The 23374-nt window shown below is 31.6% G+C and overlaps 1 protein-coding gene across 2 annotated transcripts; it reads right to left on the reverse strand.

Annotated features, from left to right (window-relative positions):
- Positions 1 to 1108: 1108 nt before the first annotated feature.
- On the reverse strand, positions 1109 to 17753 carry LOC112734912 (uncharacterized). Of its 2 annotated transcripts, none has more exons than XR_003168464.3 (37): positions 17397 to 17753; positions 17192 to 17253; positions 16780 to 17104; positions 16459 to 16609; positions 16038 to 16282; positions 15631 to 15822; positions 14839 to 14882; positions 14648 to 14765; positions 14187 to 14270; positions 13906 to 14001; positions 13688 to 13789; positions 13428 to 13496; positions 12734 to 12829; positions 12188 to 12295; positions 10274 to 10387; positions 10031 to 10117; positions 9047 to 9175; positions 8666 to 8864; positions 8361 to 8504; positions 7272 to 7315; positions 6985 to 7068; positions 6830 to 6898; positions 6662 to 6738; positions 6411 to 6480; positions 5777 to 5926; positions 5356 to 5421; positions 5089 to 5265; positions 4216 to 4280; positions 4052 to 4117; positions 3372 to 3465; positions 3141 to 3177; positions 2981 to 3038; positions 2686 to 2796; positions 2338 to 2405; positions 1911 to 1977; positions 1744 to 1812; positions 1109 to 1534 (listed from the first exon to the last, which is right to left on the reverse strand). XR_003168464.3 is itself a non-coding variant. In XM_025784435.3 (37 exons), exons 1-37 carry the CDS (start codon positions 17442 to 17444, stop codon positions 1454 to 1456), a joined length of 3834 nt encoding a protein of 1277 aa, XP_025640220.1. In that variant the 5' UTR covers positions 17445 to 17753; the 3' UTR covers positions 1109 to 1453. The 2 variants fall into 2 exon arrangements, 1 of the variants encoding a protein (XP_025640220.1); XM_025784435.3 differs by having other exon boundaries at positions 5089 to 5233.
- Between the last annotated feature and the right edge of the window lie 5621 nt (positions 17754 to 23374).

Raw genomic sequence — 23374 nt, forward strand, 5'->3', positions numbered from 1 at the left:
CTAATAACTTTATTTTTCCATAATCAAGTTGGGTCGGTCTAGTGGTTAGCTCACTAGTACGTTTAAGCAAGTGTGGTGGTTTGAATCCTGTCTTGTGTATGCAGCAAACCCAACAATTCATTGGTCAGCGACAAATCTTTAAATGAAGCTCAGTACGGATTAGTCATTGGCCTGTCGAGTTAGAGGATACCGTGGGAAACCAAAATAAACACTTTATTTTTCCATTTTCCATACTAAAGATTGCAAACTGTTTAGGTTCAAATTACATTTTTTTCTCCCTTTACCTAGTTCCAAATTCCTTAAATTAAACTCGGATGTCGGTGTTTACAAAGCTCATCTTTCTTTTAAGTATATAAAATATTTGAAATTGGAAAATCACATTTTTTATATAATCTAAAACTGACAAATCCATTTATTTTTTCCAATATTTTTAAAAAGTTAAAATAATACTTCAAATCAATCCTTAAGAAGATTTAATCAAATATTTTTAGTCATCTATAAACTTTAATTACTAAATTTGTCTCTAATTTTTCATTCCATTACATAAATAAGTCCTCACGTAATTTGACATAAAGAGTAATTTGTTTAAGGATATTAAAGGTTATAAATTGATTTAGAAATCAAAATTTATTGAAGATTAAATTATTTTACTAAATTTTTTGAAAACTGATCTGTGTATTACTCAAAAAAGCACAATATCTTCTCAAAAGAGACCATCTATATAACGCTTTTTTATTCTTTTTATGCATTCTTTCATAACAAGCTTTTTTGTTTTAAAAATTATTTTTTCTCTTTCACAACAAAAGATGTTTTATATGCTCGATGGATAAAGTGATTCTTTATGTATATTTGGTGACTAGACAAGAAAGACATTCTTCTTTATGTTTGTATTCCCCTTGAAATTACAAAATTTATATAACATGGAATTCAGAAACTCCCTCAATGGGGTTGCACTAATTGCTCATCTCTTAATAGTTATAACGAATTTTCTCAATATTTTATGAGATGAAATACCTTACATCTCATAATAAAAACGAGCGAATCAACTTGACGTAAAGAAAATAATAAGTGCATGCATCATTCCTCTTTAAAAAATTTTAAGACTTCCTTTCGAGAATGTTTTGCCCAGAATTTGCATTAATTGGGTCTCCTTCGGTGTTCCCTTTAAATTAAGACACATCTCACATTGCGTATATTACCAAATGGGTATTGGGGTTGTATCCACGTTCAAACTGTGATAACCTAACCGGGCATAAATTTCCAGAAAATGACTTCGGCGTAAAGTTGCTCCAAGACCACGTTCAAATATATAGTACAACTACAATCTAAAAGAAAAAGATAATAGCGTCTTGTAAACGAGTTTTTTTTCTTTTTGTTGTTGGTTAAAATATGTGCCGAGCCTGAAGTAAACTAAGGTTATATCTAACTTCATCCTTGTGGAGGTTGTTATGACTTATGATGAGGATGAGGCGTCTTCTGGCTGCCCCTTCACGACTGAATATCTGGATGGAGGACCAAATAAGCTCAACAGCACCTGAAAAAAGCAATTTTTCACAACTAATCATCTTATATCCTTCGGTATGTCATGATTATTTAGCAAACAGAAATGACCCCATTGCATAATCCAGCGACACAGGCAAGAGAACACAAAAATGACCCATAAGCATCACGAGTAATAATAATGTATGAACTATGAAGTCAATAAAGGGCCGCAATTATATAATCCAAAATCCACCTACTTACTGGTAGAAACACGAGACCATGCAAAAAGCCAATAATAACCAAGGCTAAATACATCTGGAAGTAGTAAACCTGGAGAAACCAGAAAGCTATAGTTAAACATAAAGAAAGTAAGCTACTTAAATATTCCTTGAGCAAAGAATCAAGTGTCACCAGGTGATATCACATACCACAAATATTTCTGACGTTGCAAAGCAAAGGACAAGAACTCCAACTAATTTAGTGAGTGTTATTCCACTGCAAAACCAATTTAAATAGAACATAAAGACAAGTGTCAACAAATTCATCGTGCAGACAGCTTAATCACCATTAAAACCATTTTCTGCCAAAAGATGGTGCCCAAATATCAATTCTGTGATAAGAAGAGCAAGAATGACATCAAAGTTTCACTGCATTTTGTAAGAACAAATCTAATGAATGAAAACAAGGACATTAATGTGACATATTCCTGACTAATTGTTTCAAATTTGGCACCCATTACTGACTTGATAATATTTCATGATTCACATTATAAGTGTGTGTGTCTGTGTGTGTGTCTGTGTGTAAAGGCGGAAAAAGGTCACCAGGGTCTAATGCGTAACAATACATATAGTCAACCTGAAAACAGAGGCCCCCATGGTACACAATGCTATCTTTGCTCTTTGGCTCCTATCCCCCGTGCTTACCTGTGGTAACAGAAGTGATGTGAGATCATTAACATATTTGAATACTGCATATTCAGTTATTCACCAAGAGCAGGAAGTTAGATTGCATAAAGGTCTTCCATAATTCATCTAAGCATAAAAATTCCCATGATGACAATGCAGGTTGAGTTTTACTGCTAATTAAGCACTATAACACCATTTGCATACGTAACAAGTAGGTAATGTCAACCTTGACAAATACTGTAGTCATACCCTACAGGAAAAGTCATCAATACATAAGGCAACAGAGGATTAGACTGACCATGAATGCATGTGCTATATGCACACAGAACTCAACTGCAATCCCTATTGACATAACAAGGTTAACAACAGAAACCGCATTTAGTTGAATACCAAGAATTGCCATTACACCCTGCATATGTCAGCAAAAGGTAGAATGTTTAGCTTTTGCAAGGGTTGATAAATTAGAGACAAAAGTTCAGATTTTGCAAGAGATATTAGTTGCAAATAAAAATCAAAGTGCAATTGAGTTTTACAAGAGAGATAAAAACAAATGAAGATGCAGCAAAATTCATAATATTAGAGAAAAATTATACCATGATGTCCAAGACTATCATGACCAGAACAAGCAATATGATTGCTGAACTCCACAGGCTGCATTGGGATGCAACAGAAAAGAAAAAATTACATATAATACTGAAAAGGATTATACAACTTATCAATTATACGATGGGTCAATTTTAAATTTATTTATACCTGGATGTAATGATCAGACAAACCACAAAAACAGCACCTGTTAAACCAGCATCGTTATTGAATTACAAAAGAATTGGATTAAAAAAAGACAACCTGATATTAGAAATTTAGACACCCAAAGAAGTAATAATTGGGAGTCCAAAAAGGAGCAAGGGGAAAATCCAAATAAGGTTGACATATGTGATTATGCCATACCCTGTGCATATAAAAGTTATTAGACTTCGTACGAACCTAGTGCTACAGCAAGGTTGATCAGCGCTATCTTCCATATGTCTAGGTATTGTTCAAAGAAGATATAAAACACAGAGTATGGAAATATATCCATCTGCACTAAAGAAAGTTGGTCAGCAAGAGTTTGAGATTTACAAAATAAATAACAAAGTCAGACACTAAGAAAGTCAGACAACATGTCATCCCATAAAAGAGTGCTTAATGAGAATGGGGGAAAAGCGGAAAGTATACCCATAATCATGCCACATATAATTTTGTCAGCATCAAGAGAGAGGTACACAACTTGGGACTCAAAGATCAAGTAAAAATAGGCCAACACAATAAAAACATTATATTGGTGAACACCCCCCCACCCCCCCTCTCCTTCCTTTTTTTTCTAAAACAAACACTCGCACAAATAAAAAGGACATGGTTATGTAAAGCAATACAGAATTTTGTGATCCTTCTTGTTATAGTGAGTCTCAACAAAAGGAAAAAAAAAATAACGTGAATGTTCAAAGAACTGATTCAACCTACATGCAGTTTATAATATAAAGGAAAGATAATGGCTTATGGACCGGAAAAGAAAAGTATTCCATCTCCAAGTAGTCAAAGTATGAGGACTATATTCAGGAAAATTCTTGAATCCCAAAAGTTGGGTCAACACAGGTAAAATTGCGAGATGGAATTTGAGTCTACACCTTCAAAGAAGCAGAAATTCTTGAGCAAAAATCCCTTGCAGCTCGAAGCGCATTCACATAGTCACCCTAACAAAAGTCCAGTTAGATCAATCAAACGGAGAAATCCATGAATGAAGTCACACTGAAGCCCAGAAAATAAGATCATCACTTATCACGCCACATACTTGTCTATTAACAGGTGTGTGATACGTACGAAACTCAGAAGCTTGGATGACACCACTCTGGAAGCCTGACAACATAAGCAAAACCATTTTATCATAATTTAAGTTTGAGATTGAAAATTATACTTACATGTGGAAAGTATAAACAAGATTTTTCAAAAGGAGAAAACTAACACAGCTCGAATAAACTTGCTACAATTTTTTTTTTTTTGGAAACATGTATCCCGTTATCCCTTTTATTGAACAACTATTCAGTTTCAAACCCTGATTTTCTTTATAACAGTTTCCTATCTGGCACCATTTCTACCTGAAAAGAAAAGGCTTACAACTTAGTCCAGAAATGCTTATGGTGGCCCTATAAGACTAATCTGGAAATGGAAGTGAACCAAAATTGTAAAAATGTTTGGGACAAAGGTCTGTTTAGAATCAGGAAATAGAGTAGCAAGAACAATTTGGTGCCCAAAAAAAATTGTGTAAAGACTTTTTGACCAAAGAGTACAGATTTGGACAGCCTGCAACATTTATGGCCTCAAAGAGGAGATCTAATAATCTCACCATGTCAACCGCCAGTGGAAACAAACAGACAAACAATAAAGGTGAAAGAAGCATCATAATGATAGGATAGATGGAAGAAGGCACAGGTGAGACTCAGCCACTAAGAGAAAATAGGAGGAAAAGATGAAGATTAATAAAAAAGGAACAAAGAAAGGAAGAATGATATGATGAAGAGGCCATTAGATACCATCAGCAGCTTTCAAAGATTTGGAATATATATATATATATATATGAGTGTGTGAAAACTTAAACGGAGAATTTTGTTAGGAATGTAATATCAGTTTCGTCCTTTAACCAAGAGGTAGTGAATATCTGCATTACCATTCAGATCTACGCTGTTGGTGTAAGCACCATGACCACCCTTTGCACAATCAGCTGATGGCAGTGCATCAAGAAACCAGGGAAGCTTCTCTCTAAACTGTGCTGTAGTTGGACGATCATTAACCAAATCCGAGTGGCGGAAACACTAGCAATCAACCAAATTGTGAGTCCTTTTGCCTAAGCAACATTTATATTAGCAGTCAAAAAATCTTTTGGACAGATCTCCCATATCATAACCAAGACAGTTATAAGTAATAAGTATATTACAGTTGTACAGTCTTTGCACACTCCACCCAACCCACATGGTCCTTCATCTGGGAAACAGCAAGGTGGCTGAAGAAAGACAAACATTTACTATTGTAAGTTAAAGATACAAGATGGTAATGTAACCCAAAAAGATGCATGATGGCACCCAGTAGCATCCTGCTCAATGCAGGATCCGGAGAAGGGTTGCACGCAAAGGGTGTAATAAGCAGTCTAAAAGTGTAATGCATGACGGTATAGGAAAAAATATCTCGTTGGAGTAATCATTCAATCAATTGCAGTAGACAGAGAAATTAAACAGGAAAGGGAAAAGAAATCATAAGGCACATAAATACCATGTGATGAATGTAAGTTTAAATTATGGAGACAAATGCATCAAGCTGAAGAGAAGATTTTATCAAAGGGCATATAAAGTAGCATATACCTGATCATCAGGTGGACAATAAGAGCCATTTACGAATTTTCGACAACAACTAAAAGCTTCAGGTGATATCCATACAAGGAAATCATCAAGCCATGAGGCAGCTGGTTTGGCAATGTAGCTTGATTTTGGCACCAATGATGCCCTAGATATCTGCAGTGTCATAAAGCAAGACATGGATTATCCATTCATCTACTCCAATAAGATTAAAAAAACAATATGGAAGAAGAAATAAAAGTGAAATATTCAATAATGTCTTCTAAGTTTCACAAACAGGAAGATATGAGTATTTATATTTATATAAATTGTACAATGCAATATCCACCAAATTAAAATCAAGTTAATTGAACTGAACTTAAGTATGTAAACTACTTACCATAGGCGGTAAAGGAAATCATGGGTACGTGTGGTGAATTAAAAATCACATTGATTGTAGTCAAGTTAGATATACTGGAGGTATCAATATCACTAAAAATCGAAACTAAACTGTAGACACAGCAGAGTAGCTAACTAGCTATTATCAAGCTAGACTTAATCATAACAGTTAAATCTGATTAATTTCACATGAAACATGAAAATTAATCAAATGAAACAATTGATATAAAATCATTACTTATTGAAGTGACCATTGAGTTACCTCATTCAACAGAGAATTTGAATCACATTGGCTAATGGAGCATAGCTGATTTGTATGTTTTGATTCCAAACTGCAGAAGGGAGAATGGGGAAACAGTTCAGGAAATAACAAAAATATCTGAGCTTTCTTTTTTATTGTATTTGTATCCTAAGGAATCTTAAATGACATAACATTGAAGTATGTGCATGAAAAGATAAATGACATTATCGATCGAAGAGACAAGTTCAACTAGAATAATAAAATCAATCAACCTGTAGTTATAATCCTTAACAACAAAATATAGTGGTGGTCCAACTCTGAGGTACTCGGAAATGTTACTGAAATACCCCTAGAAACACAACAAAATAAAGAAGGTAAGATGCTGGTTAGGAATTGAAGGACTCAATATTACATCCGAAAAAAGAATTAGAAACTTAAACCTGAAGGTAGGAATCCCGTGGAAGAGCAATCTGTTGCTCAAGACCAGGTTCAATCCTTGTGCATAGAGCCTATTCCAAAAAAAAAAAAAATTACAGTATCCAAAACGCACTATAGAAAAAGGAAGTCAACATTTGTTCATTCCCATGCAACTTACAATGCTTGCTAAGGTGAACGCAATAAATACAGCAATGACCAAGATTTTAACTCCCCATAGTCCAAGAAATGGTGCATGAACCTCCTATAATTTCACAATGATACAGGAGAGTTAATTTTGAAAAGTAAAGTAACAAACTCTATGTTGTTAACTTGAAGAATTTTGCATGTCGACAAAAATTAGAAAAAGAATACAACCCGAATTGAACTCATAAAAGGTGGGTAGCAAAATACCATAATTTTTTCTTATTTACACAAAATTAATGCATGAATTAAATATCACCCTACCTTCATATATCGTGTAAGCAATCCACCTCTTTCCTCCCTAATGCCTACATTTCAATTTATTATATGGTTAGAACAAAAATATACACAAGGAGAGAATTTTGAAATGCTAAATATCAACCTGAGAATACTTCACAATTATGCTTGAATGCAAAATACGAGATATAAATCATTATTGAGCAGAGCCTAACCCCATGACTAAATGTATATGAAAGATCTCATTTATAAATTCTCATATCTTTGAATATAGTACCTTAGATTATCTCTTAAGAATATTTTCTAATTTTTCAATATTTCTTTGTCTTTTTTCCTTGTTTAATTACCATTAGAAGTCTAACATTATTATGTAGGGATTAGCAATAATTTTACATTTTTGTATCGAAGAACAACATGTCATATATCACTATAATGTCCTTTACCCTTTCCAGTTCTCCTTTGTGAGCTAACACCCATAATATCTATTAGAATTCATCGTGGAAATACAGAATTACAGCGAAGAGAATAATAAACCGAGTAATGTCGATAGAATATGTTGTTAATCGTTATAGACTAACAGATCTAATCTATGCAGTATATATACTTAATGGCAAAATACTACAATAAATGAGATTAACCTTTTCCTACGAATCCTATTATCTATACTACCCTACTTTCTATGCAGTCAACATAAGATTTATTGTAATATCATAGTGTCTAACTGTCTGACAATATCAACAATCACTGCAACGGTTGATTCTTCCTTGCCTGAAAGTCATTTGAAACTCCACAATGGACCGAGAAAATCACTTACATAACTTGTGTTCAAATGATTAGATGGAAAAAAATGGGAAGCCGCTGATATCACATCTAACACCAACATATCCGATAAGTTTAACGATTAAGTTATTAGATAGAGGTGCATGTATGATTTATGCCTCAAAGTGGACCTTTCTTGAAACGCCTCTAGAGCTTGAAGATTGGACAAGGTAAATTGTACTGTAATTCAATATAAGAGAACAGGGACATAGAGACTCCCATATCATGTCGAAAAACCAAATATACCAAAAACATAAGCAAATGAACATAGGTATAGGAAACAGTTTCCTCGTGTACCTTCACTCTCCTCCGCAGAGGATGAATTCACCTTTATGCATGGGAAGCAATCAATCCTGCTATCCTTGGCTCTCAAAAAGTCTAATGTAACCAAAGCTACAAAAGCAGTAATCTGTAGAAGGAAATCCAGTAGAACCGCCAAAGCTATAACACAAACAAACACGGGTTAAGAAATATGAAGGAAAATAAATCGTTAAGTAACCTTATAAAGGAGTTGGATTTTTCCATCATCAAATCCCCCCCCCCCCCCCTTCAAAAAAAAAAAAACAAAAAAACAAAACTTTTTCCCCCACTGATTGTTTAACCTGCAATCATTGAGAAAACACGGCATGCTGGCATAGAAATGAACGATCCTACGGCAAATGCTAGAATCTCTGATAAGCTGGCCAATGTTATCGATGGTCCAACTGCCCCCATTGCATTACTTATTTGTTCTTCTATAGGTAAGTCTGAGGGTTGCCATTTGACAGCATCTACAATTATACACATGTTATCTACACCAACCTGGTCAAAGAATGAAACTATTAAAAACAAATGGGGAAAGATAAAGATTGGACAGCAAAAAAGTTCGAAATTATAATAATTTTAGGCAATGCAATTGCAACGTGCTCAGATAAGACAGAGATAGTACCTCTGATAACATTTTATAAAAGATAATTGAGAATGATAAGAACAGAAAGACTTACAGCTAAAACAAGAAAAGGTATGACTTCCATGATGATTAATGTAGATTTCACTCCAATCAAACTGAAAAATCCAACGGATCCAAGGACAGAAAGCACAACAAGCAAAACCCCCGAAAGGCCAAGCAATACCTGAATAACATAAAAGTTAAAGAATGAGTAGTGGTAAATAATCATACAGCATTAATTGAAGAACTTACACATGGCACTTAAACTTCAACTATAGCACTGTCATGAACCACACCACAAAAAAGTTGAAAAAACTTCGTTTATATGATTTTTTTTTTTTATTTTGGAAGCATATTTTGAAAAGGGAGATATTTATTTTTTAGACATTTCCTTTCCATACGCAAATTGCCGAAAAATTCAAAAAATAAAACAAAAACAAAATAGATAAAGATCAAATTTTGCCCCAAGCTTTTGCATGCACTTCTAAATAATTATCCTAATGTTCCCACCAAAAAATTGGATCAAATGCACGAGCCATTTTGGCACTTATTAAAAAAATGATGCATTTTGTCATAAGAGAGTAAATCTTTAGGGGACTATGATGTATATGTATTTCTTTGAAGAGTTATTTTGTCCAAAACTTAAGGGTGTGTCTGGTTTGTGTTTTTCATTTCCTGTTTTTATTTTTATTTTCAGTATTTTCTTTTTCAGGATTTTGTGAAGAAAAAAGAGAAAAAGTGAAATCAATAAAATTTTGTTTTCTATTTTCACCTCCTGTTTTATCTGTTTTCATCTTGGCTCTAATGCAGTCAAAGACCAACTCACTTAAAAGCATAAGATATTATGAGGAGAAAGCACATAAATGGATTTATAACACGTGGCACTCAATAATAGCAACCATAGAACCCTTATTATTAGCAGTAGTTCAAGAGTATTCACATCAAAACCAAAATTAACCGCACATCAAAAGTACAACACTCCTATAAGCATGCGTTTGATAATGAAACCAACATAAAAGGAAATTATTTAAAATCATACCTTGGATGAGAGGTAGAAAGAAGATTGATGAGATGGAGTGTCTCCCAATGTCACTGATATATAACCAAACATTACGATATAGCTCACCTAACAAGAAAATGGAGACGAAGTTTAGTGTATGAAAATCCAATGAAGCACATTATATTATTTAAGCCACAACCACAATGATTAATTCATGAGCTTAAGCATACCACAAACAAATCAGTTTTTCACATTCAGTTGAAGGAAATGAAAATTACTTACAAGTATTGTTATGACATCTGCTGTGCTTTCTCTCTTTAATTCTTCCTCTATTGAACTTTCTGTTGAAAATGACAAAGTAAGATTGCGAGACTGCACCATTGGCAACAATTCCTCCTGTCAAATATATAATTGGTTCAAAACATCATGTGAGCAAGGATGAGAAAACAATATGGATAACTAAAATGCAATTCTTGATGGATAATTTTTTCCATTGCTTTTTTTTTTTTTTTTTGCTCTGGTAAGGAGGATCGCTTATCCTTTTTTTCCCTTGTATTTTTCTTTTCTCCGCCTTAGTGATGTTCTTCTTTATCATGAACAAAAAAATATGACAGCATTGAGCTAGCAAATCTGCTATATCACACACACACAGTTTATATATATATATATACGGGAAATGATAATGCTACTCCCATTTTTTGTAACTAGATTTAGACCGCGCGAAAACTAATATTATAAATTTTTTATTCATAATTTTTTAGATACGTTTTTTTTTGCACAATCACATAATAACAAAGTTCGTCATATGACTCATGTAATTTGTTTAGCTATTTTTTTAGTATTATTGTATTTGATTATCTTATACATATAGCATTAAACAAACTTTTAAAGCAAATACAAATTGCCTGTTTGTTGAATGATGCTCTATATTATAATTTTGATCTTGTGCCGAAGTTAAAAGTGGTTGAAGAGGAGGTTGGCAATTCATGTGAGAAATTATGAGATGGATGAAATAATATTGTAATAGTAATAAGAATGTTGTTAATTATATATATAAGTAGACCATGACAATATGCAATTTGAATATTTATAACCAAAAATTATTATTATTATTATTATTATTATTATTATTATTATTATTATTATATAGATATTAATTGCATTCAACCATTACTTTATAATTAAAATGCTTAATGATTCGTAGTAAATTCAAATAATTAAGGATGTTGATTAATGGAATATTTTTTGTAAAAAAAAATAAAATTTATAATGCCACCTATTCAAAATGAGTGACATGGTCCAATGGCAAGAGAGTTTTTTTAGTGATTGCCACCTATTCAAAATAGTTGACGTGGCACAATAGAAAGTAACAACAACAACAATAATAAAGAAAGAAAGAAAGATGGCACTCCACACATGATTTTTTTACATATATAACTGAAACCTACAAATAATCAAAGATGACACTCCACACATGATTTTTTTACATATATAACTGAAACCTACAAATAATCAAGTATCTGAAAGATCAAAGCTTTACACATTGCCTATATTAATCTTTTGATAGGGAAAATTAAAAATATTAGAAGAGAAGAAAAGAATATGATAATACATCCTCACGAAGATAGAAAATTAACTAAGTCCATGTAAGGATAAATATGCAACAAAGAATGCCAGTTCATTTGTATATTATCTAAAGGAACACCAACAAATAGACTAAGCACAAAACACCATGTGAGGGTGTCACATCTGTTAGAACCTTGAAATTCTGTAGTTAAAACTGTGTTTTCTCCTGCTGGAGAATTCTGATATATATAGAGTGAAAAATGATGCTTGTACCATTTTTTGGTACACCTCAAGTGTAGACCTTCCTTTTTTATATTAGAAGACAAACTTTTTGTATTCTCTCTCTTCTTAACTCTCATTTTAAATATTAAAAATGGAAGGTATACACAAAAATAGTGCATATAATATTCCTCATTATTTGATAACGATGACAGAGTATAGGTGAGATATTGGTAGCTAAGTTTATAAACTATTTTCTTCCATTAATTAAGAAGATAGTGAGAACATACTAATTTATAGAGACTTTAAGAACATATAGAGTAACTAATAAGACGTCAATTCTGTACATGTAAGCTAGACAACAACTAATAAGCAAAGAATGAATATAATCAATATATTGAAAAGTCAAACCTTAGCCAGTTCAATAAAAGCCTTTTCCCATGCGATCGCTTTCCCATTCTCATCTCCAACTTTTGTCATTGCATTATTGACAGGGTATGTGATAATAAATGCAGAAGCCTATAATAGGGCAATCAGCACAGCAATATTACATAATGTTAGGAACTGAATATTTTATTATAGAATGCGAGAGTAATTCCATTTAAATAATGAAAGAGGGCCTCCCTCACTCACACTCAAAGTAATGGAAAATAGAAAGAGCAAGAAAACTATAGGAACAGTGCAGACTCTTTCAGCAATCTGCTCCTTAGTAATTGCTTAGTTCTCTTTACATTCATCACAGCTCAGATAACACTCCCCGTAACCAAATTACACTGCCTGTTGGCAAGTCTGTCATCCTACAGATCATTATCTTGAATAATCCCTAACCTGCCGTTACTTATACCCATTGCCACTTGGGCATATCCACTGGCTTCCTTTTTACCCTTCCTCATGTACATCTTAATACCACAGGTCTATCAAATAAACATGTATCTAAACCAAAAACCAAAATCATACCTCGGAATAATTGTCTCCAAAAAACCCTCCCAAGGCAGTAGTTGGCTCAAGGGGAGCCTTAAATGCACTAAAGCATGTTTCTGCAGATGTGTAATGCTGAAAATAATAGATCATAATAAACAGTGTCAACATATAACAGATACTTGAAAGTAATAACTGATATCTTCCAGAAAGCATCTATGAGATGAACTCAGTAAACTGTTAAGAAGTAATTAATTGCTAAAGAGCACTTCGCATGCACAAGCACCACATGCTTATAGAGGAAATAATACGCATAAGCACCATCTTTAAATAATAAATAAATAAATAAAATGCTTGGAAAGCAGGGCTTCAATACATGCATATAAAATTGTATTTAGCTCATATTTAGTATATTCTTCAAATTTAGGGTATCCAACACATTTGATGTTTAATGTTTTTGTTCATTACTTTTGTCAGTTAAATAAAGGAAACAGCTTTAAATTAAACCCGTATCTGAACTAACTAACGTATGATAATCCCTAATTATATTAGTGAAGGAGACATTCTTCTATATTACATGGAGTAAGAAATTCTTACTACATGGAGTGATCTTATCCATTAAATTTGATAACGTAAGAGAGAGAGAAAAGAAGAGAGATGAGAATAAAAGGTAGATGAATAGTGCGGAGGAGGAAAAAGATTTCCTTCATGGAGTAAATAAGAATTTGTTCACCTGAAAACAATACTCAGCATGTTCAACACCTCCATAGTTGTCATAATTGTCAGGATCCATTTGAAAATACTGTTGGAACAAAAATTAGAAGATAAAAAACATATATCAAACGAAGGAATCTGATTTACGCCCAAAAGAGTAGTAAGTTAAAATGGAAGTGAATAAGAAAAATCAGTTGGTTGACACAAAAATAGAATACATGTAATTACAAATGTAAACCAGAATGTAATTCATTGATCTTTTGAAAGGTGGGTTTGGACCTGCAAAATACTTTGAGTGGCACAGTCCTCGCCTAAAGGCTTCAAGCATATGTCACTTAGGGTTACCAATGAAGTAGAATAATTTGCACGAATCCCATCTACCTGTTAAAACAGTGAAACAGAAAAAACATTTGGTAATAAGGAAGGTCCCACTAAATAAATGACAACTTAATTAAACTGTAACAAGTGGAAAGCACAGAAAGAAGAACTCAGAGTACCTTTTGCTGTATTTCAAAAAGCAATTCAATATTATCCTCTGTGATGATACTCGGGGGCTTCTCATGCTCAGATTCAGGGATTGTCGCTATTATGAGCTGAAACATATGCAAAAAATAGTGTAAATGAGATTCATTCCAGATATAATTATAGCATGGAACCGAGAAGGAAAAACAGCAAAGCCATCAAACAAGAAGGATTCGATTCCGTAACAAGATTACATGCGTAGAAAAACAAAGGACTAAAAGAAAAGCCAAAAAAATAAAAATAGCTTTGCTGAAACCTGTTCAATTCTGTAGAATGGGGCAAGGTGGCTATCAAAGAATTCTTTCTCTTCGGCTGCCTTACTCCCAGGACCTACCCATAACTGCAATACAAAGAAGACCAGCAAGTTTAAAGAGGACAAAATTAAAAATCGGAGATAACAAAAATATAAAAATAACGAGGGTTACAAGACTATTTCAACTCTGGTTACACAAGGTCCTTCAACAATGCAAAAAACAAGGAGGGTTAGTCTTTATAAACACTTGGGCATCCCTTCCCATGTGAGTCAGCTTTTGTAGTTGAGCTAAGCCCACTCAATTTATGAGAGAACTAAAACCCCGAATGAAATGTATTATAAGGACCATAACCCAAAATGACGGAAGCTATTCGGACCAAATTCACTTTCAACCTGTAAATATTCCATAAGCACATCCAAAATGCATATTTTAGAGAAGTTAGAGGGCAGGCTAAAGATGATACCTTCTCAGGCCGGGTCTCCACCTCAAAACGGAGCAGCCCCAAACAAAGCAAAAGAACCATTGCTACTGACGAACAAAGCACAATTGTAGGCCTTCTGGCGATCCATCTTCCATAAGTCCTGAATGCAACAACAAAATTATTAATGAATGGACTAAGTAACCGTAAAACCTAGCAAGAACACAGCTACAAACCTGTAAAACCTGGATAAGCATCCTTGAACAAAAGAAAATTGCACCTATAAAAGAACATCAATAAGCTGGAGAGAAGAATAATACAAGAAGGAAGGATAAAAGGTTCTCTGTCCTCCTCAACAGGAGCAAACAAAATTGTCAAACAAAGAAGAGATGATAGTTTACTGGAAATTAAAGATATGACCCATAATGCACGTGTGAAGGAAAACAGCCTTAAATTCATGACTTACTCAAAGGTGTTGACTATTAGATTATTAGGTTAATGAAAACCGCCCCTCTCAAGTCATAATTCACATCCAACAACCATAGTATCATTATTACTTGTGGAAAAACCCCAATATAAAAGATGCATAATGGCTGGAAAAGAAATGGCATTTTGGCACTATTTAAAGCAAAAGGAAAATGCCAAATAATTTTGAAGTTGCAGCTAAAAATATGGATAAGACAAGAAAAACATCCTTGATAAAAAAAATTATGGCACCAACAATAAAAAGTTACGCCTTATTGGATTCTGCCAATAGGTGATGTTTTAGCAGGAAATGATCAATATTCAAAATCATTTCACTAAAACAGTTTGGGTTTGATTCACACAACCAGCAATCCACCAATTGAATGGAGTCTGAAAGGATCACTTTGAGCCCATCTTAGGACTTGTGGCATGCCCTTGCTTTTGAGGTAAGTTGCTAGGAGATAATTTTTCCACCCAAAGAAACAAGCATATTGGATTCTTCTTTCTGAATCCCAAAGATGCATAAGTTGCCAGACAATTTTTACAAAATAAATAGAATATACCTCTTCAGGATGTGTTCCTTCCTTTTGGTTGCTAATTAAGGTACTTCCTTCGTCGCTCATATCATTCAACAAAGGTTCCGCATCATATCCAAGTCTCCTCCTTTCTCTTCTCCTTTGCAGCAATACCCATCCAAAGAACATGAAAATTAATACAACATACAAGACAGCCATTGACAATTCCACACATCTGACCTGCAGGTATCATCAAACAAATCCAGTTAGATAATATGAGATAGAAAGCAATTAACAGAGATTTCAGTAGGCCACTAAATATTCTACTAATCACGAAACTTTTACTTTTAATACTAACAAAGAAAGAACACAGCATTAAATTTATCTAGCCATTCTAGTCAGATGGAGAATAAAAATTTTTAGCATACAAAAAGAATCAATTTCTATTGGTCAACCTTCAGAGACCCAATTCTAATTGAGCAGGGATCCTTTCTGGGAGGAGAAGGTTCTGGATGAGAGCAAACAGGAGACGAAGGACAATCACCACAAGAGCAGCCGAGTGAGGTGTCATTACATGAATAGACAGATGCATTCATAAGTTCCATAGGGGATGAGTCAGGAATGGTTATCTTAAAATTTATAGAATAAGGTGAACCAGGAAAACCAGGAGGCACTTTTGCTCCAAGAAATGCAAACCACTCTGGGTAAAAAAAATGGAAACAAAAAGGAAAAAAAAGATCACCACATGAGTAGCATGTACAAATCCGAGCAGATAAAGGAAAAATGAAATATAAACATAAAAAACACAAAATATGCAAGAAAATGTGCATAAATAATTGCCAAAGGGGGTAATCCTGCACGGTAAGTGCTCATTACCTTTATAGCTGTTAGCTCCTGCCCCAACAAAATCTATGGCCCTTGTATTCATTGTTCCAAACTTTACATCCTTACATGAATCATATAGACCTTCTCCAAATGTTTCAGTTACATAAAAATCAATGCCATCCACAGTCTTATTACCATTAACCTAAAAAGAACATACAATAATGATCAACATCATATCATATCATATCATTATATATTACAGACAGATACATATTAAATTTTTTTTCATTTTTATTTTATTTTATTTTATTTTTTAAACAAGCTCATCCAAACAAAAATTTGAAAACAAGTTGACCAAAGCCAATTGCAGACCTCAGAAATAGAAGTGACGTTGATGAATAGACTCTGATTAGGGGAGCACGAAAGTTCACAGAAAAGATTAAGGAAGTTCCTCAAGCACGCTGGACAGCCCACTAGAATTGGTACAGCCTGTTGAACCTGAACTCTTAGTGTGTCAAACTGTTGCTCCGTACAGCAAACATTTCCGGTGATGGTGGGACACAAGCTTTGAATTTTGGCAGACAGCAGATCATCAGGTTTTACAGAAGGGGAACCATAGGGGCAATTCAGAACTTTGCCATCGCTACTTTCACCGCATATATCATACATTGCGCAGTATTCCTCAGAGTGCATAGCCCTAAACACAAGGAGCACAATTTAATTCTCAGAATCAAGTAACTAATTAGTGATCTGAGAGCAAAGGGAAGAAAGGTAGTAGGATTACCCATAACCATAAGTAGACTGTAGGGCTACGGTAAGAAGCAAAGAGGAAGAGAGTAAAATTATCTGCATCACATCGCATCGCATGTTAGTCAGCTAATTGGTAGTTAGTTAGTTAGTTCAGATGAGATTGTTGTTCAGTGTTCAGAAATGGAGGAAGAGCCAACTTGAATTAATTAGCAATTCGAGGAGATCGAATTCACTCTGACCTGGAACACAGAAGCAAAAGAGGCGGTGATGATATTGTCGATACCCATCCTCTTCTCTTTGTGCTGGATGCTGCTTATTGAAATTTGCAACTAGGAATCGCAGTTTTTGAGTAGTTTTATGTTGCTTTTGTTTTGATTTATGTCCTTGCTCTTGCCATTGCTATTGCTGTTTTGGTCAAACAAGCTCAACTCAAACGCAACCTCCTTTCGTTTCGTCCTTCACATACCAAACATCAAACCAACGAGTTCTTCGATACCATTCTCACGTCGGACACTTTCTCATTTTTCAAATGCATCAAATTGTAAATCTCATTTGATCTTTTATACGATAAACGATAATTAGTATTAAGAAGATTTGTGTTCGTTTGTGGGGGCATTAGATCGATTAAAAAAAAATATTTTTTTAGTGTATTTGATAAATTTTAAATAGTAAAAATAAAAATATTAAAAAAATAAAAAAATATTTATTTTGACAAGTTATTATTTATATTTTTTTAAAGATTTTTAAAAAAAAATATTTTTTACATAATAAATTAATAAAAAAGTATTTTTATTTTATTTTATCCAAACATAATTGATAAATAAAAATATCTGTTAGAGTGGATTTTGGGATGGGTTAGAGTGGGTTTGGCATTTTCAGTGGAAACGGGAGCTCCGCCAATGGGAAACAGAAATCTTGGATCAGTTGCTTCAGGCCTTTCAATCTGTTAGACTGATAGCAGAAGTGCAAGATAGAGTGGTGTGAAAATTTGAAAAGAAATGTGTTTATAATACTAACTCATTTATGCAGGTTTTGCAGGAAGCAACTCTGGACGAGGAGATTATGAGTTACAGATTCACAAAAAAGAATTTGGAGAGGCTTAGTGCCGCCGCGAATCGAGTTGTTCACTTGGTTTGCTCTGATCGGTCGGGTCAACACAAGGGACCGGCTCAGTAGGTTGGGAATTCTGGAACCAAATGATAATATGTGTGTGCTGTGTAAAAAAGCAGTTGAAAGTGTTTATCACCTGTTGGTTGCTTGTGAGTTCTCTTGGCATCACGGAATTTGTTCAGGTGTGGACAGCTCCGGGTACCTTGAAAGATCACTTTGAGAGTTGGAGATCCATGCCTATGAGAAAGGAGGTACGTAAGTACTGTTTAGGTGGGTTCTTCTCAGTTATATGGAATGTTTGGCTACGGAGGAACGATGTAATCTTCCGGAACAAGACAGTAGGCGTTGTAGACTGTGCGACTCAATCATTACTTTGTGCTAAGGAATGGTGTGGTAACTAGCTCATGTTGTTGATAGCTATGCCGGAGATGACATAGGAGTTGGTGATTCTATTATTTTTATTTCAATATTTGTATGCTCCACTTCGAGTGTTGAGCTCTTTCTTTCAAAAAAAATAATAAAAATATCTGTTTACATGAGATATCAAAATATAAAATCACTTTTATAAATGTAAAATCTTTTAAAAAATATCATTTAAAAAAGTTTTTTTTTTTAAAATAGCGTACAAACAAATCCTAGACTAGTTAATTCTTAAAAAAATATATAATTTAGTTTGTTAGCACAGTAAATGAGGGATATATGATGTTTTTTTATTAATTTATTAACTAAAAATGTTTATATATATTGTTAATTATTTTAACGTGTTTATTTATAAAAGATAGTCACGTAGATAATAATTTTTAGAATTAAATTTTATTTATTTTGATAGAATTTGTGATAAATAGAGAGTAGTTGATAAAAGTATATGAAAACTCAAAAAATAATAAATGTTTTACTGTCCAAAACTATTCCATATTCGTATTTATGTGATAGTAACGAAATATACACCATTATAAATAAATAATAAAATACATGAATAATTATGTTTTGTGTCGCACTATTTATTGACAAAAATATATACATGTCCAACGTTTATTATCTTAAAATATTTAATTGGTATTTTTTTTTCTTTGAGAGTTAATTAATCCCAAAGTCAACATCTTGAGTTTGAGGATGTAGTTATCACTTTACTCATAATTAAATTAGTAGCTCGTTCTCAAAATTAGTTTCTGCAATTTTTTAATTAATTTTAAGTCATCTTAGTCTTTTCATTTATGTTATTAATAGTGTCAACATTTATTGATGTAACACGTTCATTACAACAAATATTTAGTATTTTTAATTGACGGCCAACATAGTAAATTTATAAAATTAGATCAAATTAACTTTAAATTAAGGAATTTCAATGCCTCAAATTTTTGTCACAATTAGGTTTTGATTTGATCTAATTTCATAAATTTATCATACTAATAATCAATTAAAACTCTTATATGTGTTATAGTATCATATTAACAAAATTTGGTACCATCAATAAAGAAAATGACAGAAGGATTCATGCGTTTAATTTAAAATCTTTGAAAAGAAAATTTGATTAAAAAATTTTGTTGAGAACTAATTTAAAAAATAAGTGATCTTTTTAGAATATAATTAGGATCAATTAACATTATTTAGCATATTTGAATATTTATTATAGGATATTACGTCTTTATTATTACAATTCTCTTAACACCTATAAATACCCTGATATATTGTATCATTTTAAACAACTTGAATACATTCAATAACACACAAATATTTTCTCCATTTTAGTCTCTTATTTCTAACGATACTGAAAATCTGAAATCCCATCTAAAAAGAAATTAAATTTATTATTTTGTATGTAGGTTCTTTGTTTTTAATAAAACTATATTTGAGTATCCATTGATCTTTATTTAAGGTAGTCCTTGATTTTTAAATAATTAAATTAATTTTTAAATTTATAAATCATAAATCTTTATTCATTCATAATTTGATTTAACTGTTATTAATAAAGTGTTGACATATAAAGTTAGGAGACGACTTTAATAAAGACACTAAAAATGTCTTTTTTTAAAGACGTTCACACATGTCATGTTATTATTGGACATCCTTATTAAATTGGTTAATAATTTATTTTTTATTATTATAAACTAGAACAAAATTGGTTTATTATAGCAATAATAATAAACCCAATTGTCTGCATTATAATTATTAGACTCGATTTGATCTGATCGAATTATACCATCTAAAACGAATATCTTTAAATTTTTTGATAAAAAGACAATTATATCCCTGACTTTTTGTTTTTCGGACATTTAAATTCCTAAAAATTTAAAAATACAATTAAATCCCTAAAAAATTGGGTTTATTGTTATTGTTATAAAAAAATATCAATTTTATTCTAATTTGTTAAGAAATTCAAAAATAACCGATTCATTAATACGTTCAATAATAATACGACATATAAATATCTTTATAGAAAGACGTTTTACGCATCTTTATGGGAGCATTCCCCGTAAAGTTATAGACTTATAGTACTAATATGACAGTACTAAAAAGATATGGCTAAGACTTATTAATTAATTGTATTTTGAGTAAAATATTGTTTTTGTTCCTAATATTTTGGGTAAGTTTTATTTGTGTCTTTAACGTTTAAATCGTTCTATTTGTATTTTTAACATTTGTAAAAATAATTCATTGTTATGATGCCGTCAATTACACATTATAAACTTTAATTAGAGTTATGAAAAATCTCTTTTTGAAGTTAGAATACAAATATCTATAACAGAACGATGATCTACTCCAAATAATAGCTCATCAAAAGTTGAATTAATTCTTGCAGCATTTACATAATTAACTTTTTTAGGGACATAATTGAACCTAACATAAATAGTAGATACAATATTAAAATCGAATACATCCAAGTGAGACCTAATTGAAAATAAATACATCCAAGTGAAAATAATTGAAAAATACAATCTGATCTGTTATTATAATTGACGGCACATTGAATTACTTTTATAAACATTATAGATATAAATAAAACGATTTAAACGTTAGAGATATAAATAGAATTTATCCTAAACATTAGGAACAAAAATAATATTTTACTCTTAATATAAAATTAAAGTGAATGCTTATGTATTATTGTTTTAATGTGAAGTTCACCGTTTAAAGACATTAGATAATAATTTGGTCAAATATATCAAATTATCTAACAATTTTTAATTAATATCTTCACATAAAGACAACTGCATGTGAATTATCATCCAAAATTAGTTAACCAAAATAAGTTTAATTAACAAATTTATAATATTTGTTTGATCATATTAAAAGACCAATTAGAGATATCACACTGGCATTAAATACTATATTTCAATGCTTTTTAATAATAGTTGAATTAAAAACAAATACAGATGTATAATTTATAAATTTTAAAATTAATTTAGTTATTTCCAAAAGTTTAAAACGTTTTTTATGAGTGTTGGACATTATTTCATTGGTTTTTTTTTTTTTTATCTAAATTTAGATTCTCTCAAATAATAAAAATAATAAAATGATAAAATGAAGAATAAATCATTATTAATTTATAATTTCCATGAAATATATATTCACTATTTTAATTTAAGAGCAATTAATTTTTTACTTTTATCATTTTATCAACTTTTTTATTTTAAAAGATCTCAATCCCTTTTATATTGATCTATACATATAGTTTTTAACAAAAGAGGATGATTCCATGCTACTAACAAAAATGATGCAAAGAAGTAAGCACTATATAATGCTAAATTAGTATTCCAAAATATGGAAATACCCTTAATTGGCAAAAGTTAGTTATAAGTTATTTATCTATTTTTCTATAACTTGTTAGTTCTTACTTTTAGTAATACATAATACTTTTTACTTTTATCATTTTATCAACTTTTTTATTTTAAAAGATCTCAATCCCTTTTATATTGATCTATACATATAGTTTTTAACAAAAGAGGATGATTCCATGCTACTAACAAAAATGATGCAAAGAAGTAAGCACTATATAATGCTAAATTAGTATTCCAAAATATGGAAATACCCTTAATTGGCAAAAGTTAGTTATAAGTTATTTATCTATTTTTCTATAACTTGTTAGTTCTTACTTTTAGTAATACATAATACTACCTTCATGCACCCCAACATAGTTTAAATGATTAAATTGCATTGAATAACTTAAATTATCAGAACTTAATACACCACACAGTAAAACTATAAAAGTATCGTCTGTATATCAATGAGTTAGAGGATACAAAGGGTGTCTTTGTTCACAAAAAAAAAATATTAAAATATAAATACAAAGACATAAAATTGTATTTAACATGTGAGATATTAATAGATATATTATATCTTAAAATACTAGAGTAGTATATTTTATATTTTTTATTAGAAAAAACAAAAAAACACTTAACAAAAATATAACTTTTTTTTTTATTATCACAATTAAATTTTTATAATTATATTTTGAACAAAGTATTATTTTCATATTTTGGTTCCAAATGTTTGAGCCGAATCCTAATTTGATTTCAAACGTTATATTTTAATTTCAAAAACTTTCAAATATTCTATTTCAATCAAAAAAATTTTGAAACGGATTCAAAGTTATGTTACCATTAAATTTAACACAAACAAGAGAAAGCTTAGGAATAAATACTTTTATTAAAATTTGGCCAACAATTAACCAGTAAAAAAAATGAATAATTTCACACCATTAGATGTAATTTCATACTATTAGAAACATTAATGATAAACTAATTGATGGCTATAAATTACAAAACTTGCTAGTCCCCTAGCATTCATCTACAAACAATTTGCATATTGAAAAGCCGATTTCAGTATGTAAGTAAAATCAAATCACCAACAATCACTAGTATAAAAAATTTTCCTTTGATTTTAGAGCATTGACGATTGATTGTTATGATTTGAATTTTTATACGAAAAGGAAATTAAAGAAAAGGGTGTAGACAAAAAAAATAGCCGGAACTTTCCTTATTTAGCTTTTATTAATTGTTGCGACAATTAATGAAAGCTAAATAAGGAAAGTTATGACTGTTTTTGGCTAATATTTTTTGGTTACCAAACATTTTCCTAAAGAAAAAAAATGTTAAGAAGATTTTGA

Source organism: Arachis hypogaea, chromosome 3 (assembly GCF_003086295.3).
Source record: "Arachis hypogaea cultivar Tifrunner chromosome 3, arahy.Tifrunner.gnm2.J5K5, whole genome shotgun sequence".
NCBI classification, from domain to species: Eukaryota; Viridiplantae; Streptophyta; class Magnoliopsida; order Fabales; family Fabaceae; genus Arachis; species Arachis hypogaea.